Raw genomic sequence first — 21,042 nt, 5'->3', positions numbered from 1 at the left:
ACGTTCAGTTGTTCTGTGACCACAGACAGCTGATACTCGCTGTCAATGCCCACTTTCCTGGCAGCAGCCACGATGTCTTCATCCTGTGCCAGACTTCTGTGGCAGACCTTTTCTAGGCACCGCATCACCCAGGTGGTTGGCTTCTCGGGGACGAGGGATATCCTCTGTGCACCTGGCTGATGACACCGCTCCATACGGCCAACACCCCTGCTGAGCTGCGATACAACGAGAGCCATCAAGCTACCAGAAACATCGTTGAGCACACAATCGGCGTGCTCAAGCAACGGTTCTGCTGTCTGGACCATTCTGGAGGAGTCCTTCAGTACTCGCCTGAGCGAGTCTCCCACTTCGTCGTTGTGTGCTGCATGCTGCATAACCTTGCAATCCTCAGGACCCAGCCAATGCCATCAGGCATTGGAGCACCACCAGAGGAGGAGGAGGAGGATGATGAGGAGGATGATCATCAGCAGCACCAAGGCGGGAGGGAGGCACACAATGTACAAAGTGGAAGGTCCGTCCGTCAAAGGCTTATAGCAAGTCGCTTCTAGGCCCCTTCTGAGGAAATGGCTTCTGCCATTCAAACAACCTGAATTAAACCATTCCGCAACCCCTAAGCCAGTCAAGGCAACAATGATTGCAAAGACCAAACATGTACATTTTGAATACAGAAACTTATTTATTTTACAAACTCTGTGTGTCTCATTTCCGCATGACAAACTAATAGAAAGAAACACCAAAAAAAAGTCATTAACATAACTGGCTCTCACAACCTGGAGACAATGTCCAAAACAGTTTTAAAAAAAAAAAAAAAAAAAAAAAAATTTGACCACGTACCTCGGCCTTTAATAAAACAACGAACAACATTTTGTCACACCTCCTACTTTTTGCCCTTCGAGGGTGATCTTCCCTTGCGAAATTCCCCCCTTCCCACCCTGCAGCTCCTCCATAATGGGACCCCAGTGGCTGGTGGAAGGCTGCTGATTGTCACAACCTGAGACTGCAGATGCCCTTGAAGGACGGCCTCGACCAGTTCTGGACCTGGAGGGCCCGGCTGCAGACTGCACCAACTCTGCATGGGTGGCAGCAGTCTGTCCTATAGGCGGTGGCAAGTGCAGTGGAGAAGTGACAGTGGTGGCAGCAGGAATGCTGTCATTTTGAGAGAGGACAGCAACTCCCTGCTCGACCGACACTGGCACTCCCACGGGGCAGCACTTCAGCATCCGGAGCAATCTGCTGGAGCACAGATTGCTGGCCTGCTGCGGCGCGGTGAGAGCCCCGGGGAAATGTGTCCGAACCAGCGAGGATGGCAGCAGGCAGTGCTCGCGTGGCCTCACTGAGTCTGCATGAGAGCAGCCAGTGACTGCATTGCAGCACTAAGCATTTGCGTGTCAGCCGCCTGTGCTACAGCGAAGTGCTCCACACTCCTTGCCAGTGATTCAAGGGATTCGGGCACCCTTGCCACTGCAGCCATGAGCTCATTGTGTCTGTGCTCTGCCTGGGCGCTCATTTCAGCGAGGACCCGCTCCTCCTCTGCGTCCAGTGCAGCAGGACTCTATGGCATACCCTCCCTCCGGGGAGAAGGCCCCCCGAGCTTCCTTACCCCCATCGCGTTGCTGCAGCCCGCTGGGTCCTGGAGCTTCACCCTATCCAACCATTCACCCCTGCTCCCCTCCAGGGAAGGCGTGTTCCCAGTGCGGGCATGGGCTTCTTCGGGAGAGGGTGGGGCTGATGCTCTGGCTTCCTCTTCCTCCTCGCCTTCAGCTTCACTCCCACTGGCAGCTTGAGGGCCCGTCTCCTCACCTGCTGAAAGCAGGGAGGTACAAGAGTGGCTTTAGCGTGAGGACAGGGTGGCAGCAAGGGAGGCATGAGTGCAGCGATTTAGTAATTTGGATTGAAAGTGTCAAAGGCTGGTGTTGTGAGGAACAAGTGGAAGGAGAGAGGACAAAAAGGTGATGACCTTACCATTGCTGTCCAGAACGGGGTCGGCATCTCCAGTGGCGATGGGACCAATCACCTGGCTTGCCACAATCCTCTGGACGCCCACCTCAAGATCACTGAGGGGTTGCAGCTGAGGCCGCCCTCCACCCGTCCGTTGCAGCTGTCTCCTATTATGAGTTGCTTGGCCTGCAAGAAAAAGGACGGCGTCTGAGTAAATATATGGCCATGGTCTTGCCTGAAATGCCTCCCATAGTTGAATAGCCCTTACTGTATGCAGCCATGGTCTTGCCTGATGTGCCTCCCATAGTTGAATAGCCCTTACTGTATGCAAAGTGTGGAATGTGCGTGTGTGTTTGATGAAAGGGCCATAGGTGTTGGATGAGTGTTGGGCATTGGGGCTTTTAAGACCCTCTGGCCATAAAGTGAGGTTGAGATGGGGGGATGGAGAGGTTTTGAAAAAAGGGCACTCACCCTGACGACCCGAGTGAGGTCGTTGAACTTTTTCCTACATTGGATATGGGTCCTAGGCACCATGCTGCTTGAGGAGACTCTCTGAGCCACCTCCCTCCACACTTCTGTACTCGTGTGGCAAAGGCCTCCTGCCACATTCTGGGTACAGTATAGATCTTCTGCGCTCCACCGTGCCAACCAGAGTCTCCAAGGCCCGCTCGCTGAAGCGCTGTGCTCGCTCCCTGGCCCCTCCATAGTCCTTGGCTGCAAGATTTAGCCACAGGTCTGCCCAGGCCAAGATTCAAGGCTCCAATGAGCAGGGTGTGGCTGCAGAGCAAGATCGACCCTCCCCTTTAAGAACTGACCGGTGCCAGTGTGTCTGTGTTCAATCGCTAACTGACAGCACCTGCGCTGCACCCGCCCTCTGAGGTAGCACCTCATTCCTTGGCCTTAGCGCCTTGAGAGGTGTGTAGCACCTGATTTAGCACTCCAATCACCTCCAGGGGCGATAAAAGCCAAGTTTGCAGTCAAAGGCTATAATTAGCGCCAGGCGCTAAATTTTGCGCATGGCCGATAGCGGCGCCCCAAACAGGGCTATACCGAATTTCTTCCCCTAGGACTTTAGAATATATGTTGTGCAGTGCTTTACAGTAAAGTATGGTAATAAGTAAAGGGATAAAATTGTCACAATAATAAAAATATCTAATGATCCTTGGCCTGCTGAATAACTTCACACATTTGGCACAGATGATTGATCTAATGGACACTTGAACCAAATTGAGTAAAATTGTTTCATTAAGAGCCCATTATATGATTGCCATTCAGATGTGCAAATACAACTAGTGTGATGACTTGCCTACTGAATGCTGAGTTCTGTACATGTCCAGGAGGCTGTTTTCGGTCCCTAAGATTTCTGGAAAATGTGAACAGTGAGAGTTGGAATCTACCCAAGTTTGATTGTAATCGACCAAAATTCCCTGGATTCTGGAGAGGTCCCAGCGGATTGGAAAACCGCAAATGTAACTCCCCTATTCAAGAAAGGAGGGAGACAGAAAGCAGGAAACGATAGGCCAGTTAGCCTAACATCTGTCATTGGGAAAATGCTGGAATCCATTATTAAGGAAGTAATAGCAGGACATTTAGAAAATCGTAATACAATCAAGCAGAGTCAACATGGTTTTATGAAAGGGAAATCGTGTATGACAAATTTACTAGAGTTCTTTGAGGATGTAACAAGCAGGTGGATAAAGGGGAACCAGTAGATGTAGTGTATTTGGATTTCCAGAACGCATTGGATAAGGTGCCACATAAAAGGTTACTGCACAAGATAACAGCTCACGGGGTTGGGGGTAATATATTAGCATGGATAGAGGATTGGCTAACTAACAGAAAACAGAGAGTCAGGATAAATGGGGCATTTTCAGGTTGGCAAACTGTAACTACTGGGGTGCCACAGGGATCAGTGCTGGGGCCTCAACTATTTACAATCTATATTAATGACTTGGATGAAGAGACCGAGTGTACTGTAGCCAAATTTGCTGATGATACAAAGGTAGGTGGGAAAGCAAATTGTGAGGAATACACAGAGTCTGCAAAGGGAGATAGATAGGTTAAGTGGGTGGGCAAAAATTTGGCAGATGGAGTATAATGTGGGCAAATGAGAGGTTATCCACTTTGGTCGGAAGAATAAAAAAGCAAATTATCATTTAAATGGAGAGAGACTACAAAATGCTGCGGTACAGAGGGATCTGGGAGTCCTCGTACATGAAACACAAAAAGTTAGCATGCAGGTACAGCAAGTAATTAGGAAGGCAAATGGAATGTTGGCCTTTATTGCAAGGGTGATGGAGTATAAAAGTAAGGAAGTCTTGTTACAAACGTACAGGGCGCTGGTGAGACCACATCTGGAGTACTGCATGCAGTTTTGGTCTCCTTATTTAAGGAAGGATATACTTGCATTGGAGACAGTTCAGCGAAGGTTCACTAGGTTGATTCCTGAGATGAAGGTGTTGTCTTATGATGAAAGATTGAGCGGGTTGTGCCTATACTCATTGAAGTTTAGAAGAATGAGAGGTTATCTTATTGAAACATATAAGATTCTGCGGGGGCTTGACAGGGTAGATGCTGAGAGGATGTTTCCCCTTGTGGGGGAATCTAGAATGAGGGGGCATAGTTTCAGAATAAGGGGTCGCCCATTTAAAACTGAGATAAGGAGGAATTTCTTTTCTCAGAGGGTCGTGAATCTTTGAAATTCTCTACCCCGGAGAGCTGTGGAGGCTGAGTCATTGAATATATTCAAGGCGGAGATTGACAGACATTTGATCTTATTGAATAGCGGAGCAGGCTCGAGGGGTCAAATGGCCTATTCCTGCTCCTATTTCTTATGTTCTTATGAGTTGCTCCAAATGGTTAGATGCTTTGCAATAACCATGACAGCTAAGAAGATGAAAGAGGAGCGGGTAACTGAACTTCTGTGGCAAACATTTAAATATCCTGTCCTAAAAATCAACTGGAAAGTCTTTGTAACTAATGATGTGACTGTGTAACAGAGACATATATTGTTAACATGTAAAACATTAAGTCATTCTAGTTGTTTCTATTCAATTTGTTTTAACACTTTATAATCTTATTGCGTGATTGGTGTTTGAAATCTTGTGCACATTGAGTTGGGGAAGGGAGGGACTTAACCATCCGTTCTTCTACACATCCTTTGCCATGGGAGTGTTACACAGCTGGGTTTATGTCGGTTGTATATACAGCTATGCCAACAGACTCCTCGGCCGGAATTTTGTCGTTTAGACCAGTCGGGGGCCAATGGAGCGCAGGAAACCCAGAAGTCCAGGTTTCCCCACACACTGTGGAGTTTTAACGTGTGACGACACGGACAGGTTCCCCACCCAGAAGTCAGCCTAATTCCCTGACTTCCCTTTGGCCAGGAAATGCTGGAGTAGAGGCCACAACCCCAGGTAGGTGCGAACCCTGACACTGGGGTGCGGGGCGGGGCGGGGTGGGGATCCGACCCCGAGGCGGTGAAGGTCTGATCTGCGACCTGCTTTTTGGGGGGGGGGGCGGTGGGTGGGGGATTGGCGGGTGGTGCACTGATGGTGGGGGAGCTTGGCGGACCGGGAGGAAGAACTTCAGCTGCTCCAAACTCTCAAGGATTGCTCCCCGAGGTTGTCCTCGCCTCGCTGCAGCTGCCGGGAATCCCGAGGCGCGGGAACTCCAGCCAGTCTCAGTTAAACCTGCCTAGCAGGTTAAAGCAGAGGCCTCCAGCCTCATTATAATATTTAAAGTGCCAACTCACCTCTTGGGAGCGAGTTGGCTGTCCACCCCAGTCCCGCTTCTGTTAAAACCGGAAGTGGGCGGGTTGGGGTAGGGGTTCAGGTTTTTAACACTTTAATCTCCCACCTGACCCCAACCCACCTGTTTTTTGAGGTTAAAGTTCCCCCCATCATCATATCAATGTATGCATCTTTTTTTAATTCGTTTATGGGATGTGGGCGTCGCTGGCAAGGCCAGCATTTATTGCCCTTGAGAAGGTGGTGGTGAGCCGCCGCCTTGACTCGCTGCAGTGGTGAAGGTACTCCCACAGGGCTGTTAGGGAGGGAGTTCCAGGATTTTGACCCAGCGACGATGAAGGAACGGCGATATACTTCTAGTCAGGATGGTGTGTGACTTGGAGGGGAACTTGAAGGTGGTGGTGTTCCCATGCGCCTGCTGCCTTTGTCCTTCCAGGTGGAAGAGGTCGCGGGTTTGGGAGGTGCTGCCGAAGAAGCCTTGGCGAGTTGCTGTAGTGCATCTTGTAGATGGTATGCACTGCAGCCACGGTACGCCAGTGGTGGAGGGAGTGAATGTTTAATGTGGTGAATGGGCTGCCAATCAAGCGGGCTGCTTTGTCCTGGATGGTGTTGAGCTTCTTGAGTGTTGTTGGAGCTGCACTCATCCAGGCAAGTGGAGAGTATTCCATCACACTCCTTACTTGTGCCTTGTAGATGGTGGAAAGGCTTTGGGGAGTCAGAAGGTGAGACACTCGCCGCAGAATACCTAGCCTCTTGTTGCCACAGTATTTATGTGGCTGGTCCAGTTAAGTTTCTGGTCAATGGTGACCCCCAGGATGTTGATGGTGGGGGATTCGGTGATGGCATTATCATTGAATGTCAAGGGGAGGTGGTTAGACTCTTGCTTGTTGGAGATAGTCATTGCCTAGCACTTCTGTGGCGCGATTGTTACCTGCCACTTATCAGCTCAAGCCTGAACGTCGTCCAGGTCTTGTTGCATGCGGGCATGGACTGCTTCATTATCTGAGGAGTTGTGAATGGTGCTGAACACTGTGCAGTCATCAGTGAACATCCCCATTTCTGACCTTATGTTGGAGAGAAGGTCATTGATGAAGCAGCTGAAGATGGTTGGGCCTAGGACACTGCCCTGAGGAACTTCTGCAGCGATATCCTGGGACTTTGATGATTGACCTTCAACCACCACAACCATCTTCCTTTGTGCTAGGTATGACTCCAGCCAGTGGAGCGTTTCTCCCTGATTCCCATTGATTTCAGTTTTATTAGGGCTCCTTGATGCTACACTCGGTCAAATGCTGCCTTGATGTCAAGGGCAGTCACTCTCACATCACCTCTGGAATTCAGCTCCTTTGTCCATGTTTGAACCAAGGCAGTAATGAGGTTGGGAGCCGAGTGATCTTGGCGGAACCCAAACTCGGCATCCTTGAGCAGGCTATTGGTGAGTAAGTGCCACTTGATAGCACTTTCAATTACACCTTCCATCACTTTGCTGATGATTGAGAGTAGACTGATGGGGCAGTAATTGGCCAGGTTGGATTTGTCCTGCTTTTTGTGGACAGGACATACCTGGGCAGTTTTCCACATTGTCGGCTAGATGCCAGTGTTGTAGCTGTACTGGAATAGCTTGGCTAGAGGCACGGCTAGTTCTGGAGTGCAAGTCTTCAGCACGATAGCCGGGATGTTGTCAAGGCCCACTGCTGTATCCAGTCCGCTCAAAGTGTAGGGCAACTACACCAGTATGTAAAATTCTGAAACAAAAACTAGAAGCACAAACTCAAAACATCACTTTCAGTCACACACTTTTTTCTCCCTTGACTGCATATTTATCAATTTTTTAAAGCTAAAGAGATACATGTATACTTCTGTTTGTTTGGAGTGTAAAAAGAAGCAGCAGTTATTGTGCCGATCCCATGGAGGGTAATTTCTCAGTGTTATGAGTGGCAAAATTGAAAATATATTTGTAAGGAACAGGTTTGCATTATTGTATCTTACAGCACACAGAAATAAAAATCCCACCATTCACCCCACATTTGTAAATGAATTAAGTGTTATGCACTAATGAAATTGTCAGAAAGAGCACCCCAGGTAACGTCCTAACACTACTTGGCTGTATTAATGAATGTCGCAATTCTAGCTGGCTACACAAGTGCATTTTGTTCCATTTCATGTGACTGTAAAATTTCCTGCTGCAGTGTTGAGCTAAATGTTCACTGTGACCAAGTTGGATCAATCATTAGGGAAAACTTTGATAGTAAAGCTGGGCAATCATCAAATGGGAAACACTTAATAGCTAATTGAAACAAACATTAGACTCTTCCAATCATTTAAAGTGGTTTGAAGTGAAGGATGTTTTTAGCAAAATCTGATTGTGATGGCCATTTTGTTCTGGGTAGTTTCTGTTTATTAAAGTACAGTGTGGTAATGTGACTGTTTTCATCTTGTGTTTGGGTAACAGTCAGGCAAGGCTATATTTGCTGAGTCCATATTATGATTTGCCCCTGATAGTAAATGGTATATTGAACAACAAGCTGCTTTTAAAGAAAGAACATGCATTTATATAGCACTTTTCATACCTCAGGAAATTTAACAAGGGTAATGTAATAATCATGGGGGACTTTAATCTTCATATAGACTGGGCAAATCAAATTGGCAAATGTAGCTTGGAGGACGAGTTCATGGAATGTATTTGCGACAGTTTTATAGAACAATATGGCAAGGAACCAACTAGGAGCAGGCTATTTTAGATCTAGTATTGTGTAATAAGACAGGGTTAATTAGTATCTTATAGTAAAGGATTATCTGGGGAAGAGTGATCATAATATAATAGAATTTCATATTAAGTTTGAGAGTGATGTGGTTTGGTCCGAAACTAGGGTCTTAAATTTAAACAAAGCCAATTACGGAGGTATGAGGGGCGAGTTGGCTGAAGTAGATTGAGAAATTAGATTAAAAGATATGCCGATTGATAAACAATAGCAAATATTTAAAGAAATCATTCTCAATGAATATACATTTCCAGTGGACTTTTTATTCCTCAAGGAAAAGTGGTACAGCCACGGCTAACTAGAGAAGTTAAGGATAGTATTAGATTAAAAGAAGAAGCTTACAGTGTTGCCAAAAAGAGCAGTAAACCTGAGGATTGGGACAGGTTTTAAAAATCTGCAAAGGATGACCAAGAAATTGATAAAGAGACAGAAAATAGAATATAACAGTAAACTAGCAAGAAATATAAAAATAGATTGTAAAGGGAAGAGATTAGTGAAAGTAAACATTGGTCCCTTAGAGGCAGAGACAAGAGAAATTATAATGAAGAATAAGGAAATGGCAGAGACGTTAAACAAATTTTTTTCTGTCTTCACAGTAGTGGACACAAAGAACATATTGAAAGTGTGGGGGAACCAAGGGTCTAATGAGAGTGAGGAACTTAAAGTAATTAATATTAGTAAAGTAAAAATAATGGGACTAAAAGCTGACAAATCCCTGGACCTATAGGGTTTTAAGAGGTGGCTGTAGGGATAGTGGATGCATTGGTTTTGATCTTCCAGAATTCCCTAGATTCTAGAACGATCCCTATGGATTGGAAGGTAGCAACTGTAACCCCACTGTTCAAGAAAGGAGGGAGAGAGAAAACCAGAAACTACAGGACAGTTAGCCTGACATGAGTAGTAGGGAAAATATTAGAATCTATTATTAAGGATGTGGTAATGGGGCACTTGGAAAATCACTATGATCAGGCAGAGTTAGCACGGTTTTATGAAAAATAAATTGGTTTTTTGAGGGTGTAACTAGCAAGGTAGATGAGGGGGATCCAGTGCACGTAGTATATTTGGATTTTCAAAAAGCATTCAATAAGATGCCACACTGGAGGTTGTTGCACAAGATTAGGGCTCATGGGATTGAGGGTAATATATTAGCTTGGATTGAGGATTGGTTAACGGGCAGAAAACAGAATAGGAATAAACAGGTCATTTTCAGGATGGGAAGGTGTAACTAGTGGAGTGCCGCAAGGATCAGTGCTTGGGCCTCAGCTGTTTACAATCTATATTAATGACTTAGATGAAGGGACCAAGTGTAATATATCCAAGTTTGCTGATGATACAAAGCTAGGTGGGAAAGTAAGCTGTGAGGAGGAGCCAAGAGGCTGCAAGGGGCTATAGATCGGTTAAGTGATTGGGCAAGAAGGTGGCAGATGAAGTGTAATGTGGGAAAGATGTGAAAACTTCCACTTTGGTAGGAAGAATGGAAAAGCAGAGTATATTTTTAGAAGGTGAGAGACTAATATTCAGAGGGATTTGGGGGTACTTGTACACAAATCACAGAAAGTTAGCATGCATGCCATATTAGATTTAGTAATGAGTAAGGAGCCAGATTTAGGTGTGTGAACATTTATCCAATAGCGATCATAAAATGATCAAGTTCTGACGAAAGGTCTTCAACCTGTTTCTCTCTCCACGGATGCTGCTGGCCTGCTGAGTCTTTCCAGCTTTTTCTGTTATATCGAGTTCAACGTAGGGTTTGAAAGGGAGAAATGCGAAACAGCTACTAAGATTCTAGATTTAGGTAAGGCCGACTTCAACGGGATGAGACGGAGACTGCCCACAGTAAACTGGACAAATTTGTTAATGGGTAAAACGACAGGAGATCAGTAGGAGATATTCAAAAAATAATTTAATGATACAGAACCAGTTTATATCCCTGAGAGACAAGAACTCTACTTGCCAAAAAAAAGCCATGGACCACTAAAGAGCATAAAACTAAAAGAAAAAGCATACAAAAATGCAAAGAAAAGCACAGATCCTGGCAAATGGGAAAGCTACAAAGAACAGCAAAGGGTCACAAAACAGATAGTAAGATCTATAAAAAGTCAGTATGAAAAGAAACTTGCAAGAGATATAAAAATCAACTCACAGAAATTTTACATTTATATTAGGAAAAAAGAGGGTAGTCAGGAGCAATGTTGGCCCCCTAAAAACTGAAAGTGGTGATATTGTCAATGATAAGGAAATGGTGGACATGTTTAATAATTACAAGGTGCTCTCCATCTACTTGTTAGCAGAGAAGTGCGGGTGGCCCATGAGAGGGATGATGGTGGGACGGGACATGGAAGTGGGGGCTCCTCTCCAAGCGATCAAACTTCCACCCCCTTACCAATCCCTCGGTCAGAGCCCCAGATGCCTCCCTGGACAGTGATGGCTGAGTCTGCCTCTGCACAGCCGCAGGAGGAACAGACTTTGGTGGGGCCCTCACAGACTCCAAAACCCAGAGGATGACCACCAAAGGCGTCTAAGCAGGCGCAGCAGGGAAGTGAGCAGGCTGCCTCTACATCTGCTGAAGCCACAGGGGTAGCACCACATAGAAGCACGTGGTAAAGAAAGATCCCACATAAATAGTCACAAGGGTAGTCACTTGGATGATTTGCTATAAGTGAATGTTAAGTTTCTGTTCTTTTATTACTTTGTTGTAACAAATTATTTTTTCTGATTGTTTGCATTCGTTGCCATATGTGTGCTCACAATTGCAAGTGGCAGAGTGAAGGGCAAGGGCGCCTTTTATGTCCAGCAATGATGGTGACAATGCAAGGAATGCACAGTTCATTGTAGAGATGCTCTATGGTTTTGAAGTGGGGTGATGCCAGCCTTCATGCGCATGTGGCAGTCACAGTCTACATATAGACTGGCCAAACCAAATTAGCAATAATACTGTGGAGGATGAATTCCTGGAGTGTGTACGAGATGGTTTTTTAGACCAGTACGTTGAGGAGCCAACTAGGGAACAGGCTATCCTAGATTGGGTATTGTGCAAGGAGAAGGGGTTAATTAATAATCTTATTGTGCGGGGTCCTTTAGGGAAGAGTGACCATAACATGATAGAATTCTTCATTAAGATGGAAAATGAAGAAGTCCAATCCGAAACTAGGGTACTAAATCTAAACAAAGGAAACTACGAAGATATGAGAAGTGAGTTGGCTATCACTGGCAGTGATAAAAACCAGCGGCAAGACTCAGGTAGGCCTCAGAGCGGCGGCGGACCTGTGGGAGACAAGGCGGCGGTGATAAAAACCAGCGGCTGAGACCAGGTAGGCCTCAGAGCGGCAACGGACCTGCGGGAGACGAGGCGGCGGCGGTGATAAAAGAGGCGGCAGAGACCAGGTAGGCTTACCAATCTCCAATCTCAGAACTCGGAGAGGGAGAGAAGTAAAAAGTAATCGAAGTGTGACGTCATCAGAAAGCAGGTAAGTGATTGATTGGTGAGTATTTCTCTCTTTTTTAAACTTTAACTCTGTGGTTTATAGTTTCTAAGCTCTCTGTGGTGTAGCGGGGACTGTTTGTAAACCCAGGCCCTTAAATATATCATTTAACTGTAGTGTAATTGGTGGGATTGATTTGATTTGATTTAATTTAATTTAATTTGAATTAATTAAAGGGTAAGTCATGACAGGAGAGCCCGGCCCCGTGGTGTGCTCCTCCTGCGCTATGTGGGAACTCAGGGACACTTCCTGTGTCCCTGACAACCATGTGTGCAGGAAGTGTATCCAGCTGCAGCTACTGGCAGACCGCATTGCGGCGCTGGAGCTGCGATTGGATACATACTGGAGCATTCGCGAGGCTGAGGACGGCGTAGATATCACGTTTAAGCAGTTGGTCACACCGCAGGCAAAGGTTGCACAGGCAGAAAGGGAATGGGTGACCAACAGGATGAGTAGTAGGCGCAGGCAGGTAGTGCAGGAGTCCCCTGTGGCCATCCCCCTCTCAAACAAATATATCACTTTGGATACTGATGTGGGGCATGGCTTACCAGGGGAAGGCAGCAGCAGCCAACTTCCTGGCACCAGGGGTGGTTCTGCTGCACAGGACGGGAGGAAAAAGAGTGGTAGAGCTATAGTGATAGGGGATTCTATTGTAAGGGGAATAGATAGGCGTTTCTGCGGCCGCAAACGAGACTCCAGGATGGTGTGTTGCCTCCCTGGTGCAAGGGTTGAGGATGTCTCAGAGTGGCTGCAAAACATTTTGGAAGGGGAGGGTGAACAGCCAATTGTCATGGTGCATATAGGTACCAACGATATAGGTAAAAACCAGGATGAGGTCCTAAAAGCTGAATACAGAGAGTTAGGAGGTAAATTTAAAAATAGGACCTCAAAGGTAGTAATCTCAGGATTGCTACCAGTGCCACGTGCTAGTCAGAGTAGAAATAGAAGGATATTTCAGCTGAATACGTGGCTGGAGGAATGGTGCAAGGGGGAGGGATTCAAATTCCTGGGACATTGGAACCGGTTCTGGGGGAGGTGGGACCAGTACAAAATGGACGGTTTGCACCTGGATAGGGCCGGGACCGATGTCCTAGGGGGAGTGTTTGCTAGTGCTCTGGGGGAGGGTTTAAACTAAAATGGCAGGGGGTTGGGAACCTGGGCAGGGAGACAGAGGAAAGGGAAACGAGGATAAAGGCAAAAGACAGGAAGGAGAAAAACAAAAGTGGCAGACAGAGACATCAAGAGTTTAAATCAAACATGGCCACAGTAAATAATCATTCTAAAAGATCCAGGAGCGTTAAAAAAAACAAGCCTGAAGGCTTTGTGTCTTAATGCGAGGAGCATTCGTAATAAGGTGGATGCTTTAGCTGCGCAAATAGAGGTAAACGAATATGATATGATTGGGATTACGGAAACATGGCTCCAGGGTGGCCAAGGCTGGGAACTCAACATCCAGGGGTATTCAATATTCAGGAAAGATAGGCAAAAAGGAAAAGGAGGTGGGGTAGCATTGCTGGTTAAAGAGGGGATTAACACAATTGTTAGGAAGGATATTAGCTCTGATGATGTGGAATCTGTATGGGTAGAACTGAGAAATACCAAGGGGCAGAAAACGTTAGTGGGAGTGGTATATAGACCTCCAAACAGTAATGCAGAGGTCGGGGATGGCATTAAAAGGGAAATTAGAGAAGCGTGCAATAAGGGCACAGCAGTTATCATGGGTGACTTTATAGATTGGGCTAACCAAATTAGTAACAATACTGTGGAGGAGGAATTCCTGGAGTGTATACGGGATGGTTTCCTGGACCAATATGTCGAAGAACCAACTAGAGATCAGGCCATCTTAGACTGGGTATTATGTAATGAGAAAGGATTAATTAGCAATCTTGTGTGAGGCCCCTTGGGTCGGAGCGATCATAATATAATAGAATTCTTCATTAAGATGGAGAGTGAAGTAGTTGACTCAGACTAGGGTCCTGAATTTAAATGAAGGAAACTACGATGGTATGAGGCGCAAGTTGGGTAGGATTAATTGGGGAATGTCACTCAAAGGGTTGACGGTGGATAGGCAATGGCAAACATTCAAAGATCTCATGGATGAACTACAGAATTTGTTCATCCCAGTTTGGCATAAAAATAAAACAAAAAAGGTGACTCAACTGTGGCTAACAAGGGAAATTAGAGATAGCATAAGATCCAAGGAGAGGACATATATATTGGCCAGAAAAAGCAGTAAACCTGAGGATTGGGAGCAGTTTAGGATTCAACAAAGGAGGACAAAGGGATTAATTAAGAGGGGGAAAATAGAGTATGAGAGTAAGCTTTCAGGGAACATAAAAACTGACTGTAAAAGCTTTTATAGATGTGTGAAGAGAAAAAGATTGGTGAAGTCAAGCGTAGGTCCCTTGCAGTCAGAATCAGGGGAATTTATAATGGGGAACAAAGTAATGGCAGACCAATTGACGTAATAAAACTCACTATGCACTTGGTTTGAGCATAAAGCAAGGCTTTAATCAACTTATTTCAGAACATGGAAGTCTAGTTGTATCCACTAGCTCCCTTGTCTTTACAAAATGTCCCTGGCAAGCTGGGGCCAACGCCCGAGTATTTATACTCCTTGGACTGCGCCACCAGCTGGCCGTCCAGTGTTATTTCATAGGTAGTTTCTCGATGATGAGACTTATGACACCAATTAAATACATACTTTGGTTCTGTCTTCACAAAGGAGGACACAAATAACCTCCCAGAGATGTCGGGGAACATAGGGTCTAATGAAAGGGAGGAACTGATAGAAATCAGTATTTGTAGGGAAATGGTGTTAGAGAAATTGACGGGATTGAAGGCCGATAAATCCGCAGAGCCTGATAATCTACATCCTAGGGTACTTAAGGAAGTGGCCCTAGAAATAGTAGTTGCATTGCTGGTCATCTTCCAAAATTCGATAGACTCTGGAACAGTATCCATGGATTGGCGGGTAGCTAATGTTACCCCACTGTTCAAAAAAGGTGGTAGAGAGAAAACAGGGAATTACAGGGAAAATGCTAGAGTCCATTATAAAAGATGTAATAGCAGACCACTTGGAAAACAGTGACCGGATCGGACAAAGTCAACATGGATTTACAAAATCGTGCTTGACTAATCTACTGGAATTTTTTGAGGATGTAACTGGTAAAATAGAGAACGGAGAACCAGTGGATGTGGTGTATTTGGACTTTCAAAAGGCTTTCGATAAGGTCCCGCATAAGCGATTAACATGTAAAGTTAAGGCACATGGGATTGGGGGCAAGATATTGACTTGGATAGATAACTGGTTGGCAGACAGAAAGCAAAGAGTTGGAATAAACGGCTCTTTTTCCGAATGGCAGGCAGTGACTAGTGGGGTACCGCAGGGATCGGTCCTTGGACCCCAGCTATTCACAATATATATTAATGAGCTGGACGAGGGAACTAGATGTAATATCTCCAAGTTTGCAGACGACTCAAAGCTGGGTGGGCGTCTGTGCTGTGAGGAGGATGCCGAGAAACTCCAGTATGATTTGGACAGGTTGGGTGATTGGGCAGAAGCATGGCAGATGCAATATAATGTGGATAAATGCGAGGTTATCCACTTTGGTGTCAAAAACAAGAAGGCAGATTATTATCTGAATGGCAATAGGTTGGGAGATGGGGAAGTGCAACGAGACCTGGGCCTCTTTGTGCACCAGTCGCTGAAGGTAAGCATGCAGGTGCAGCAGGTGGTTAAGAAGGCAAATGGTATGTTGGCCTTCGTAGCGAGAGGGTTTGAGTACAGGAACAAGGATGTCTTGCTGCAGTTGCACAGGGCCTTGGTGAGACCACATCTTGAGTATTGTGTGCAGTTTTGGTCGCCTTATCTGAGGAAGGATGTTCTTGCCATGGAAGGAGTGCAGCGAAGATTCACCAGGCTGATACCTGGGATGGCAGGAATGACGTATGAGGAGAGATTGGGTCGATTGGGCTTGTACTCGCTGGAGTTTAGAAGAATGAGAGGGGACCTCATTGAAACTTATAAAATTCTAACAGGACTAGACAGACTAGATGCAGGAGGGATGTTCCCGATGGTCGGGGAGTCCAGAACCAGGGGTCACAGTCTAAGGATAAGGGGTAAGCCATTTAGGACAGAGACGAGGAGGAATTTCTTCACCCAGAGAGTGGTGAACCTGTGGAATTCTCTACCACAGAAGGCAGTAGAGGCCAATTCATTAAATATATTCAAGAAGGAGTTGGATATATTTCTTAAGGCTAAAGGGATCAAGGGATATGAGGAAAAAGCAGGGCCAGGATACTGAATTTGGATGATCAGCCATGATCGCATTGAATGGCGGAGCAGGCTCGAGGGGCCGAATGGCCTACTCCTGCTCCTATCTGCTATGTTTCTATGATAGATTGGGGAGCTTCATTAAAAGGCATGATGGTGGATAGGCAATGGCTAACATTTAAGGAATGAATGCATGAATTGCAGCAGTTATACAAAAAGGAAAAGTGGCCCAACCATGGCGATCAAAAGAAATTAAGGATAGTATTAGATCCAAAGAGGAGTCATATAAAGTTGCCAGAAAAAGTAGCAAGCCTGAGGATTGGGAGCAGTTTAGAGTTCAGCAAAAAAGGACCAAGAGATTGATTAAGAGGGGAAAAATAGAATATAAGAGTAAACTTGCAAGGAACATAAAAGTGGATTGTAAACGCTTCTACAAGTATGTAAAAAGAAAAAGATTAGTGAAGACAAATGTAGGTCCCTTACAGTCAGAAACAGGAGAATTTATAATGGGGAACAAGGAAATGGAGGAGCAATTAAACAAATACTTATAGGGCTTTGGCGAGACCACATCTGGAGTACTCTGTACAGTTTTGGTTTCCTTACCTAAGAGAGGATATACTTGCCTTAGAGGGGGTGCAACAAAGGTTTACTAGATTGATTCCTGGGATTAGAATGTTGTCCTATGAGAAGAGATTGAGTAGAATGGGCCTATATTCTCTGGCGTTTAGAAAAATGAAAGGTGATCTCATTGAAAAGTATAAAATTCTTAGAGAGCTTGACAGGGTAGATGCTGAGAGGTTGTTTCCCTTGGCTGGAGAGTCTAGAACTAGGGACTCATAGTCTCAGGATAAGGGGTTGGTCATTTAGGACTGAGATGAGGAGAAACTTCTTCACTGAGGGATAGAAACATAGAAAAATAGGAGCAGGAGTAGGCCATTCAGCCTGTTCCGCCATTCAATATGATCATGGCTGATCATATTGAATCTTTTGGAATTCTCTACCCCAAAGGGCGGGTGGATGCTCAATCGTTGAGATCGTTAGATTTTTGGGCACTAAGGGAATCGAGGGATATGGGGATAGGGCGGGAAAGTGGAGTTGATGTAGAAGTTCAACCATGATCTTATTGAATGGCGGAGCAGGCTCGATAGGCTGTATAGCCTACCTCTGCTCCTATTTCTTATGTTCTTATCCCAAAGCGCTGCACAGCCAAACAAGTACTTTTGAACTGCAGTCACTGTAGGAAACATGACGGGTCCCACAAACAGCAATGAAATAATGACCAGATAATCTATTTGTGATGTTCATTGAGGGATAAGTATTGGTATGAATACTACTCAGTAATGTAGGGAAAGACCGCACCCAATTTGTGCACAGCACAGTCCCACAAACAGCAATGAAATAATTGATCAATTAAACTGTACTGGTGATATTGGTTGAGGAATAAATGTTGGCCAGGACAGCAGGAGAATTCCAATGGTCTTCTTCGAATAGTGCCGCCGGATCTTTTACATGAGCATGTAGATGAAGCTTTGGTTCAACATCTCATCCGAAGATGGCGTCACTCACAGAGCAGCATTCCCTCAGTACTGCACTGAAATGTCAACCTAGATTATGTGCTCAGGTCTCTGGAGTAGTGCTTGAATCTAGAATCTCTGGCTCAGGCAAGAATGCTGCCACTGGCTGATTCCTTTTGTGACTCCTTCTAGAAATACCAGTTTTCTGACTTTACTTTTTATATTTTCTGTGAACATTTCACCCATTGCTGCTCTTAGGAGTAACAAGTAAGTGTAATGATCAATAACATGTCATTCTATAGTGGACACTAGGTGGAGCCGTAGAGCTGTATATAGCTGTATGTATAAGACTACACTACCCAGCTGTATGTATATTAAGACTACATTATCCATGAGGCACTAGGCTACCCACAAGGCAGCAGTCAAGATGGAAGCCTCTACAGATACTGTACCTAGTCCACATGTGCTCAATAAAAGTAGCTAGCAAAAGCTAGCTGTGTTCATAATAAGAATGTCTATTTATTAATGAACATAAGATGGTACCAGGATGGTGAAGATCTGCTGAAAATTGTGAAAAGCGACATGGAGAATTTGAAGCCACCAGAGTGTTTGAAACTCACAGGAAACATCGACTACAATTGGCAGACTCTTAAACAACAATTCGAACTCTATATTGCAGCCATCGGATTCGGTACGAAGCCAGACGCAAGGAAGATAGCGTTGCTGCTTACGGTTGCAGGCGATAGAGGTATTTAATACATTTGTATTTAATCCAGAGGAGAACAGAGAAAAATTAGAAGATGTGCTAAAAAAATTTGATGCACATTGCTCTCCCAAAAAGAATGAGACCTATGAAAGATACATGTTCTGTTCTCGGACACAGCAGCAAAATGAGACTTTGATAGCTTTATAACAGATCTGAAACTGAAAGCACAGACATGTAATTTCTCTGAGCTCAAAGCATCCATGATTCGTGACCAGATTGTGTTTGGTATTCATGATAAAAAAGTCAGGGAACGTCTGTTGAGAGAAACCGAACTAAATTTGGAAAATGCGGTGAAAATATGCCAAGCCAGCGAGCTAGCTCGAAAGCACGCGAAGACTTTCAGTGAAATCAATAATGATGCGATTGTAATGAGTGATAATGCTGCTATCGGTGCTGTGTCCTACAAGGGGAAGAAACGTGGGCAGAACAGAAATGAAAAGCAATCGGAGGATGACATTTTTAGTTGTAAACGCTGTGGTTACAAACACCAGTTAAGACAATGCCCAGCATTTGGAAAAATGTGCACAAAGTGTAATGGAAAGAATCACTTTGCCAAACAATGCTTTTCAAAAGTAAAAACTAAGAAAGGGCAACAAGTTAATGTAATTGAGGACACTGATTTAAGTGAGACATTTTTTGTAGGAATGGTGTCATGTGACAATATCAAAAAGGATACAGAAAATGTGCAGCCCTCCGAAATGGACAATGCTGAACATAAAGTTAATGCAGTAAAAGAGGACAAATGGATGATCCCACTGCAGGTAAATGGAGCATTAGTTACCTTGAAACTAGACACTGGGGCAAAAGCAAACTTAATCAGTATGAGTGACATTAACAATATGAAAGAAAAGCCCAAAATACAGAAAAAGTCAGTACTACTGAAGGACTATAATGGACAGAAAATAGATAGCTTAGGTGTATGCAGACTTAAAGTGACAGTCAAAGACAAAGTGCATCATCTCATGTTTTCTGTTGTGGCTGAAAGACTTGATTCGATACTAGGTGACAAAGCTTGTGAAGACTTAGAACTGGTCAAGAGAGTCTACCGTATAAACTGTGCCATAAGCAGACCAGATGACTCAGGTGATGAAGCAGAGAGCCCATCAAGGATGAAAAGGCCAAAGGGTATCCATGTCTTCAAAAAGCCTAGTTTCTTCAAGAAGAAAGAAAAAGACTTTAAGGTCAAAGAGAAGCCAAAGGAAGAAAAGCACAAAGAGGAAAAACACAAGGAGAAAAAGTCCAAAGATATGACAGCAGCAGATGTTGTTAAGCAGTGGAAAGAGAAAAAGAAAAAGAAGAAGCCTGCACCAGAGCAGGAAGCAGTTCCAGTGGATACTCCTTCTTCCCTCAGGCCAATCTTTGGTGTTCCATTAGCCGAGGCTGCTGAGAGGACTATGCTGTATGATGGGATCCAGCTGCCAGCAGTTTTTCGAGAGTGCATTGACTACATTGAGAGTTATGGCATGATGAGTGAAGGAAACACTGAAACCCTCTCCAAGCAAAGATCGCAAGGAGACCTCGATTTATACAAGAGCAGATTGATGACCATGCCGCAACTGCATCTGGTCATTCACCGCCAGAACAATCTCATGAAGACACATCAGACTTACCCGTGTTGAGAAGATCCACACGTGAAGTAAAAGAGCCTGATAGACTTAATCTTTGAGTACAATGTAAAGCTTTGAAAATGTGTTGACTGTTTTGAAAATATTTATGTTTATAGAGCACTAACAAAAGTGTTACTGATATTATCTTTATTGTTTTCTTGAAAGTTGATTGATATTGATTTTGTTAAACCTCAAAGGGGGATGTAATGATCAATAACATGTCATTCTATAGTGGACACTAGGTGGAGCCGTAGAGCTGTGTAGAGCTGTATATAGCTGTATGTATAAGACTACACTACCCAGCTGTATGTATATTAAGACTACATTACCCATGAGGCACTAGGCTACCCACAAGGCAGCAGTCAAGATGGAAGCCTCTACAGATACTGTACCTAGTCCACATGTGCTCAATAAAAGTGTCTAGCAAAAGCTAGCTGTGTTCATAATAAGAATGTCTATTTATTAATGAACATAAGAGTAAGTTGTCCTAGTACAGCTATGACTAAACTAGTATGGTGTGCAGATTATGTAACCAGAATGATGGTGTTTGCCTCTGTAGATACTATGCGATCCTGCAGTTGTTGGGAAGTATGATGCCATTGTGACTCACGCAGACAGCAATGCAGTCAAATTCTTCACTCACTGTGGCTTTAGCAATGATGTCATGTTGAACAGGAAATTCAAGTAAGCATCTCCCCCTCCTTACTGTTTAATGATCAAGTGTTCTGAAACAAGTGTCAGATCTCACACTCCACATTTTCTTCTCCATTTCTCAGAGATAACTGCAAATTGTGATTTTACAACCTCATCTATGTTGCCTAGAAAAGCCGCTCAAAGACTCCTGTTAACCTCCTGTTAATCACTGTGCGAATGCATGTGAATTGTTTCTCTTTGCTTCATATCCTCTTTGATGTTGTCCCTTCATCATGTCTGTGAAGCAATTACCTC

General features: G+C 44.7%; 1 protein-coding gene across 2 annotated transcripts in view; it reads left to right on the top strand.

Moving 5' to 3' along the window:
* The window catches only part of LOC147116298 (uncharacterized), a 313,953-nt gene that overhangs the window by 239,220 nt on the left and 53,691 nt on the right, over positions 1-21,042 (top strand). For both annotated transcript variants that reach the window (XM_085991139.1, XM_085991138.1), the window contains exon 6: positions 20,654-20,778. In XM_085991139.1, the coding sequence (XP_085847265.1) occupies positions 20,654-20,778 (125 nt within the window). The remainder of the gene's footprint in view (positions 1-20,653; positions 20,779-21,042) is intronic.

The sequence above is a fragment of the Somniosus microcephalus genome, chromosome 6 (genome assembly GCF_052327205.1).
Source record: "Somniosus microcephalus isolate GS21.2 chromosome 6, FLI_Smic_1.0, whole genome shotgun sequence".
NCBI lineage: Eukaryota > Metazoa > Chordata > Chondrichthyes > Squaliformes > Somniosidae > Somniosus > Somniosus microcephalus.
This window is presented reverse-complemented; position numbering and strand designations above follow the sequence as displayed.